Here is an 8,923-nt window from a genome sequence, read left to right as displayed (position 1 = left end):
GGAGCTTCTGGCAGTTTAGGATAGTAACTGCCTCAAAGTCACAGTGACTGGAGCACATTGGTCGACAGCTACAGTGAAAGATAATTAAAACTGCAGTAGAGACACTACACAACATGAACCTGTTAATGCAACAATAGGTTTGTTCTTGATCACCAGATCTGGCAAGTGCATCTACTAGGAGGCTGAGGCAGTATTTTATTTACTGACATTAAATGTCAGTGAGACCAGAGAAATGGCAAACTGAGCTATATTTACTACAGTCAGTGTCCTCTTTTTAAAGCTAAATAATTAGCACCAAGTAATTACCCAGATATGATATAAACCATTTCTAATATATAGTTCATGAGTATGATTTATTGTAATCACAATAACTTGTATGTTTTTTTTGTGGTAAGTACTTTGGGCAAGAATGGTGAATACTACCTTCTTGCACTGAAAGACAAATCCACCCAGTCATCAAACTAGCTGCAATCATTTGTATTTGAAGGCATATTCAGTTACAGAATTGTAAGAACGTAGACACTGATTTTAAATGATGTCATTGCATATGTGGAAGAAACCACCGCTGACATAGATGTTTAGTGTCAGAGCATTGGAGCATTGAATAGCCATAACATGACAGTGTTCTTCAAGCCCAAAATTAATTCAGACTTTCAATAACGAAGATTTCTTACTGAGGAAGCTGTGTGTGGTGCCAGATTATCTCCTGTTAATATCGTTTATGTATAAAATACCAACAGCATATTACAATACATACATCACTGCACTTTGAAATAAATACAAATATTGGGATGATTTCTTTGTAATTATGCATGTGTAAAAACATGAAAGACAAAATTAGTTGAAGATAATAAAGCTCAGTGCAAAAGAAATCATGTCAAATTTACAACAGTTCAACTATAGATGACAAACCTATGAATGGTTTTTAATTATATGAGCTGATATGTGGATAATCAGCTTCTGTGCTATTCAGTGCCATTTCACTCGGGTCACTCTAGCGGCTACGTCCATGTCCAACTGTGAGCTGATTTCTCTGACAAATTGACCAAAATGGCACAGGCACTCTGAGACATGAAAGACAAAATCCAGCAGAAGAAAGGGGAAAGCCATAGTGAGGGAGTTGCTTTAGATCTTTGTCTGTTTGGTGCACTCGTCATCAGAGCTGGAATCAGAACAACTCCTGTCCTCTTTGTGGCTCTCAGCTGAGCCTTTCCTGGGCATGTCGAAGTTTTTCCTCTTCTCCTTCTCTTCAGGCTCCATTTCATCAAACTGGGCCTCTATCTTGGTTGGGTCAGTGTAAGTGTAAAAATAGGCCATGATGGCAAAGATGATACACACCAACACCAGCAAGGAGGCGAAGAGAATGTACTCGGCCCACTGGTGAAGAGAAACACAAAAAAGTGTTCATTTGGAGCTTGGTATAAAGGGTGAGAGACTGCATCACCAGTCATAGGTTGTTCTGAAATTCTTCACTGCACTTCTGGTGTACCTTATTGAACTCAACCTGTGTTGTTCTTGTCCATGAAACGCAAGTACAGCAACTTACAGACATTTATATCACTTAAAATAAACCTGCCCAAAGTCAGTGAGCACAGTATGCATATGCATCCACTCACCTGATCATTTAGCGTTGCAGCCTCAGCAACAATAAGCACAATGATGTTACCTACGGCAACGGTTAACAGCCAGCCAGCCTGCAGCACAGACTTCATGTTGCTGGGTGCCTGGATAGCAAAAAGCAGTATCCCAAATTATAAGTAACATCAAGAATGACATCATCAGTCCTCAGGTTACATGTTGCATTCTCTAGGCAGCTGGCACAGACCTTATTATCAAATGAGAAAAGTTAAGGAGAGCACCCTCTACCTGGGAGTAGGAGAACTCGAGGCCTGTCACAGAGAAGACGACCTCTCCTGTAGTCATGAGGAAATACTGAATGATCTGCCAGGCCATGTGCACAGAGTTAGGCTTCATGTCCATCACTGCCTTGATGTTCTCTGAGCACTGGAGCATACAGAGAGGTATGCATGTCTTAGCTGCTTCCAACAAACACTGAAACCATGATGTGACTCAGGGTGGATTTACATGTTACCATTTCTCCAAATGTGAAAGTGGATGGGATGATCAATGTATAAGAGCTGCCAAAGCCCAGCTCCTGAGTGTAGACGCAGCTTTCTCTATTATCCTTGATCATGAACTCAGCTCTGCCATATTAAAGAAAACCACCAGTCAAAACAGTATAGTATAGTATAACCATATAGAACTTTCATATGAATGAGAACTCAGTCTTACTTTCCATGTGAAACACTGAGATATTCTGACATGTTGCTGGTAAAGTTGAACACCTTGTCACGCACGGTTACATTCAAATCTGAGCCAAAACCATTCAGAACTCTGCGGAAGGACAGTTCAAAAACAGAAAAGATCCAATTATAAACAAAAGAATTTAATACCAAGGCCTAACTCATCATACACGATAAAACAGTGGGAATGAAAACTGTTTTAACAGGAAGAAACCTCCGGCAGTAATGTAAAATGTATGAGTAACTTTAAAAAAACAAAAAGAACAAAACACTTGCCTTATAGCATTTTCACCCTTTTCTGGCTTTGAAGTCATGTCATCGAACTGGAGAAAAAGAATATTTTAGCATCTCACATGCACTGTATCGTTTTCATCTCAGCTGTCTCAACGTACATGTAAGTTTTTACAAATATGTTATTCTTCCATCAACAAAATGCTTCATTCCTCCATGCTTTTACCTTGAAAGTCTACATGTTAAGTAAAGGCTGCAAGAGTTTTAATCTGAAAAATCTTTAGGAATTATACCAAGGAGATTGGAGAGAAAAAAGGCCAAGTTCATGCTCCCAATATTAAGAATTTTACAGTAAAAATTTCCCAGCTTTGCTTCAGGGTTGGCCAGGTGTTTTTACCTTTTCAAACCCAAGCTTGGATCCCTGAATGATAGCAATGGTATTCCGAGTGCCATTAGCCAAATTGATGGTATTTTGTTGCCCAGACTCCAGAACCAGTGTAAACTGGTTATGAAAGGTCAGATAATCCTCATTAGCCTGTAGGAGAAAACAATTGCCAATATCAGAAAATTTTTCAAACTTGCATCTGACCAAAGTGTCTGGGAATAGTTTCTTGTGTTGGCTAGTATACCCCAAAACCTTTCAAGGAAATCGTTTTGTTATCAGCTTGAATCTGTAGATCCCTGTTAACCATGTTGATGAACTTCACTTGGCTTTCAGTACTTGATGGGAAGTCAGGCAGGGTTTTCTAAAAGAACAATGGAATTTTGCATCATACGATGCATGTTTAATAAGTTGCCAAAAGTGTGCTTGGGGGGTTTTTTTTGTGTTACACTCACATCAATCTGTATCTGGAGCAGGGCAGCAGCCACAAACGCGAGAGCAGCTAGGAACATCCCCACTGTTATCCTCCTTAAAGGACTGCAGAACACACACACACACACACACACACACACACTTGAAATCCTCTTTATATCACTATCCTATATTCAGCCACATGGAACAGTGTTTACAGGATGTCATTTTATAGGAGGCATTTACTTTATTCTATTTGTCTTTTTGAAGGCTTAAAGTAATTGCTTATTTAAAGATTTCTACAGTTTGAACACATTTTATAATTTGGTGATGTGATTTGTTTACAGTCATGTAATCTTCTACAGACCGTTTATGCAACTAATTAAACATTAGTTGTTTTTGTTAGTTTGCTTTGTTTTCTTTTATTACAAAAAAATAAATTATAATTAAATAAAGATAACAAGCTACGATGTAGTACATTAATTAGTTGCTATGTGAACCAATTATTTAAAAGGTTACTGTAAAGAAATAAAGACCCTAAAATATATACATTAACAAAAAATATTAATTGTGCTAATTCCTCAAACAACTATTTTCTTACACAGTATAACAATATACATTAACAGAAATTATGAGATGACTAATGGATAGTAAATATGAATTTTGTTTTCATTCTTGAATGTAAAATGGTATCGATTCAACAAAATGAAGACGGAACAAAACACTCACGTGAAGTTAAAGCACTTGGCAATCAGAGGGTAGATCAAAGTGTCCATGACTGGCACCAGAATCAGGATCAAGATAGGATTGACAGTCTGGTGGGAAGAGAGTGATGCTTAAGCCATGTTCACACACACAGTGTGGTTTTGAGCATCGCTTTATATCACAATCATGCATTCAGGACATTATGCTAAACCAGCACCATCATCTAAACCACTGGCTGATTCTGACAGGGATTTGTTGACAATCGCAGACTCTCCCAATGCTGTCAGCTCTTCATGCATGAAAAATACTTAATTTAATCAGGTCAGATGTAATCAAGCCCAGTATCTCACCTGCATCTGATCAGGCTGGATTGTAATCGCTCCCTATTGGGAAAAGAAGAGAAACAGTCTCATTAATATCATCCATTTCTGTGGTTTGAGGTCACAAGGTGTTATACCTGTATTTAACTGGTTTTTTTTGCATCAAAACATTAAAACATAACACTTGCAAAGTTGCCGTTCATTGTGGTCGCCTGGAAGGTCCATCTTGAACCCTGTGAAACAAACACAGTTGTCATTTTTTTTCCTGTCACCGGATTTTGCTTCAATCTTTCATTTCAGTTTTACAGCCATCTCAAGGCCATATACCGTATTTTTCAGACCATAAGGCGCACTGTCGATTTTTGAGAAAATTAAAGGGTTTTAAGTCTGCCTTATAGTTCGGAAAATACGGTAAATGTGGGATTTACCTATATTATAAGGTAAAAGTAACTCTTTCACTCAAGACAGTATGTTCCTAACACTGGATTCAGGTGCTAGTTATTCATAGTCTCACGTATGCACACATACCTGCTGGTCAAAGAGAGCCCAGAACATAGGCAGAGGGATGTAGAGGAACAGCACCTTCAATGCCATCTTCACCTGAGCAATCAGGAGTTTCTATGCCAAAAATAAGAAAATGATAAGAAATCTATGGCCATGCTGTTTGTATTTGCATGTGCCTGTGCTCCACTTACATCATATTTCTCCTCAGCCCAGTCCATCCAGTGGTCTCTCTTGGGATACTGAGAAGAACGATGCCTGAAACGGTTTTTGACGGCAAACTACAAACAGCAGAAAGACAATTGCAAAATAATTACTCTAACTGTACAGCAGGAGATTCAAATGGGATTCACTTTTAAGCTAGAAAGACACTGGAACCACCTACCCCGATGCACTTGCAAACTTTCACAATGATGTTGCCCTGCGGGGGGTTCCTAATGTACATGGGACTTCCAACAATGAACACAACTGCAAACACACACACGACACATACAGGAGTTACAAAAGTAACAGGAAATTATAAATGACAATATTGTTTCACCAGTTATCTCTTTATGGTGCAACTTTCTTAGAAAACACAGTTTATGGTGACTACTAGGTTTTTTTTAGCGGCTTGGTTAGAATTTCTGTAACAAGCACTCAACTACTTAGCTACAATTTGTCAACACTTAATGAAGGATACGCCATCGAAAAGAAGCATTAATTTGCTTATTACAGCAAACAAGAATTTTTTATAATAAAATCCTTACTCAGAGCTACCACCATGAGCGCAGCAGGGACACCGAAGGCCAGCGGATAGCACTCTTGCTGGATGTGAATACCACATGTCTGAGCTGAAGATGTAAGGACACAAAAATCAGTTTGTGACCCAGTGGTATATTTTATTTTCTGTGATCAGTTTGAGTGTTGTGGCTCTACCTCTGAGAATGGGAGTAATCAGAGTGGAGATGAGACTTCCAGCATTAATGGACAGGTAAAAGATGGAGAAAAAGGTGCTTCTCTGTTTCTCCTGTGGGGCACAGCATTATATTGCACACTTATTTCCTTAGATAATTTAGCCATGTCATTAACATTATGGATTAATCTTTGTCCCTGGCCTTGAAGGGTGTAATAAAATTACAGGGGCACTTGTGCTTGCGATCAAGTAGTTAATAAAAAGCTAGCAGGAACAAAAAAACAGATAAACAAAGTGCTGACCGAGTACAGCTGATAACTTTGATAACTGTGTAGCTTTAACTGCTGTGTGCAAAGGGCAGTCAGTGTATGTTGTCATGTATATATTTGGTGTGTGTATAATTACATGTAAAAGTACATCTCTTTGTTGCTGCATTAATTTGTGTGTGGTTTTGGTTGTCGTGTTGTTTTATAATAACATATATGGTCACAGATGTCGAGACTGAGATTCACGTCAAGGTGGCTATGTCCATCTTTTATATACAGTCTGTAATGAATGTGTAAAACTCTTGGACTCTTTGAAAAAAGAGGTGTTTCTGGCGAGTTCCACTCTCTGCAGTAACACATACGCTTGAGCACCGTCTGACCTGATGATCTTCAAACTGGTCCCCTCCAAAAGCAGCCACACAGGGTTTGATGCCTCCTGTTCCCAAGGCAATAAGGAAGAGACCCAGCATGGACAAAGCTCTGGGGGCAAAACAAAGTACAGACAGATGTTCATTTGTCTGACAGTGTGGATCCAGTGCATTTCTATTATGCCAGTCAACTCTGGGTGTGTTTAGCTCACATGTGTAAGGTCATGTTGTCAGGGGTGCCATCCTTGTTAGTATCTGTGATGTCCTGGATAGCACTTATAGCCATGACGACCTGTCCCACTGTATAAACAATGGACAGGTAGACAATCGTCCTACACAGAGGAAAGAGGACAAGGGATGTGTGAGGCACTGAGCAGATGTACAGCATGTACAGATAAAGGTAAGATAGACAAGGATCAAAACTCCAAGGTTAAACACTTTAACCATTTAAACTGAGTCTTCATGCAAATACTGAAACTGAATACAAGCAAATTATAGGTTGGTGTCTTTTCATGTATTGATTTTATTTTATTGAGAAGCTCACTTGAACTTCCCGAGCCATGAGTCTGCCACAATAGCTCCCAGGATGGGCGTTAGGTAGCAAAGAGCCACAAATGTGTGGTAGATAGTGGTGGCAAAGTCTTCATCCCACTTAAGGAAGTACTTGAAGTACAACACCAGCACGGCTGCAGACAGCAAGAAGAGAGGAAGGCAGGGGGGCACAAAGGAAAAAGTTTATTGAGTTGAAGCTTAATGAATTTTTAGAATATAGAGTAAGTAAAAAAAATAATAATAAAGTAACTATAAGTGTCAAAAATCTAGTGGAAAGTTATACATGCACAGTAGCATAAAAACATCCTTAAACAGCATACAGTAAATACTTGATTAAATCAACTTTCAGGTGAAGAAAAATAACATCAGAACCCAATGAAGCCACTTACCTCGCATCCCATAATAGGAAAATCGCTCACAGAACTCATTAACTACGATGAAAAAGATGCTCAGTGGGTAGCCGAAGATTGTGGCCTGTTAAAGGGGAAAGGAGAAGGTCTGCAGCGTTTAATCTTCACGGATATTGCAAGATCAAAGCACTGTGTATTGTCAGTACAAAAGATGAACTGCGGTGCAACTTGAACTTACACTTCTTTTCTTGGGCTTCTTTATCTTTTCAACTGCAGAAAGAAGTTAACATAAGTCCCATATAACTTATATACTTATGGAAACAAAGTAGAAACCGAATAATCTGTGTGTGTCAGGAAATATTTCTTAAAAAAAAAATAAAGAAATCCCGCTCACATAGCTCTATACTCCAGATTGAGACTCACCTGCCATGGCTGCTGTGCTCTGTGTCGACCTTAGGTCCCAAATTCTCTGACTGAATCTTTGAACAAAAGACAGAGAGAGAGACTAGTGACTCCTGTCTAGATCCTCGACACTAAGACTAAGTCAACATGACCAGGTCCTTATGTAACCTCCTATCAACGATTCTGCGACGCCCACTGATGCTAGACTGTGAAACCAAGTACCATCTCCCAATTTGCCCTTCTCAGCATCATTGTTATCACAAGTGACTGTGTCAACCCCTAATTATCTGATGACTCAAAGAACTCAGGTGCAATAAGACGCACGGTTAGAACAGCTGATAACAGGGACAATACTGTACAGTGTTTTTCCTTTTTGCTTTCAGGTTCCATTATCACTACTAGTTCTTAGAAACTGCACATTCGGGCATTGCATTCTCGTAAAACCTCATTAGCCCTGTTTAGCTTCACATCAATCAATCACAACATTAAAACAGGCAGGTAAAGTGAATACAGGTGGAGCAAATAACAAGCGATTGTGTCATTATGATGCAGTGACCTGCTGGGAAAGCGTCGTCCAGGCATTCACCCAGCTACACATTTTTGCAGACCAAAGACAACCTGTCAATGTCTGATTGATAATGTGTACAGGTTTTCATCACGATTTCTAAACTGGTGATGGTGTTTGCCACCTAGAGAGGAAATACAGTTGAAAGGTTTCAATCTGCAACAGGTAGACTCTTTGAAGACTCCTTTTTCCTGGGATGGACAGGATTAGAAATGAATAAGAGGCACAGCTTAGGTTTGGAGGATTTGGAGATGAATGAAAGAGCTGCAGAGGACAGATAGTGGTATATCAGGAGATGGATGTTGCAGACTAAGCTGCCAAGAGGAAAAGAAGAAAATCAAAGAGAAAGTTAATAGATACAGTAGAAGAGGGCATGTAGCTTGGTTTGATGTACTGTACAAGAGGATAGAGTAAGATGGAGGCCCAAAAACTGCTGTGGCAGTCCTACACGTTACGTCACCGGGTTAGTTGCAGGTCATAGCTTTAAATTAGTTTATGTTAGCTAACTAGAGACTGAATCAATAACTCAAAGGAAAATAACGACACTAAAACAGAAGATCAGTTTGAGGGAATCACTTATTGGGCTATATTAGCCATACTCTCCACTTTACTGTCTTTAGCAATAAGTAGCTGTAGGTTGTTTGGATAGCAGCCATGGGCAGTGATCCCCTC

General features: G+C 39.4%; 1 protein-coding gene across 1 annotated transcript; it reads right to left on the bottom strand.

Annotated features, from left to right (window-relative positions):
* Positions 1–462: 462 nt before the first annotated feature.
* Positions 463–7,855, bottom strand: slc15a1b (solute carrier family 15 member 1b). The gene is made up of 23 exons (XM_085265297.1): positions 7,708–7,855; positions 7,523–7,554; positions 7,324–7,408; positions 6,927–7,068; positions 6,595–6,714; positions 6,395–6,494; positions 5,772–5,862; positions 5,603–5,686; positions 5,239–5,321; positions 5,048–5,134; positions 4,881–4,970; positions 4,541–4,585; positions 4,383–4,415; positions 4,057–4,142; positions 3,372–3,453; positions 3,164–3,280; positions 2,932–3,069; positions 2,580–2,626; positions 2,293–2,394; positions 2,093–2,204; positions 1,867–2,004; positions 1,617–1,724; positions 463–1,377 (listed from the first exon to the last, which is right to left on the bottom strand). The coding sequence occupies exons 1-23, from the start codon at positions 7,712–7,714 to the stop codon at positions 1,126–1,128; spliced, it is 2,181 nt and encodes a 726-aa protein (XP_085121423.1). The 5' UTR covers positions 7,715–7,855; the 3' UTR covers positions 463–1,125.
* Between the last annotated feature and the right edge of the window lie 1,068 nt (positions 7,856–8,923).

The sequence above is a fragment of the Mchenga conophoros genome, linkage group LG23, assembly GCF_057382185.1.
Source record: "Mchenga conophoros isolate Kocher_MC1m ecotype Shallow Benthic linkage group LG23, M_conophoros_male_GT1.1, whole genome shotgun sequence".
Classification (NCBI taxonomy): Eukaryota; Metazoa; Chordata; class Actinopteri; order Cichliformes; family Cichlidae; genus Mchenga; species Mchenga conophoros.
This window is presented reverse-complemented; position numbering and strand designations above follow the sequence as displayed.

What these genes read in the sequence shown, in the direction of transcription:
- slc15a1b (XM_085265297.1), bottom strand. An exon ending in GGGCTCTCTTTGACCAGCAG is followed by an intron (nt 4,586 to 4,880) that starts GTATGTGTGCAT and finishes TTTGTTTCACAG; the next exon opens with GGTTCAAGATGGACCTTCCA. An exon ending in TCGAGTTCTCCTACTCCCAG is followed by an intron (nt 1,725 to 1,866) that starts GTAGAGGGTGCT and finishes TTTGCTATCCAG; the next exon opens with GCACCCAGCAACATGAAGTC.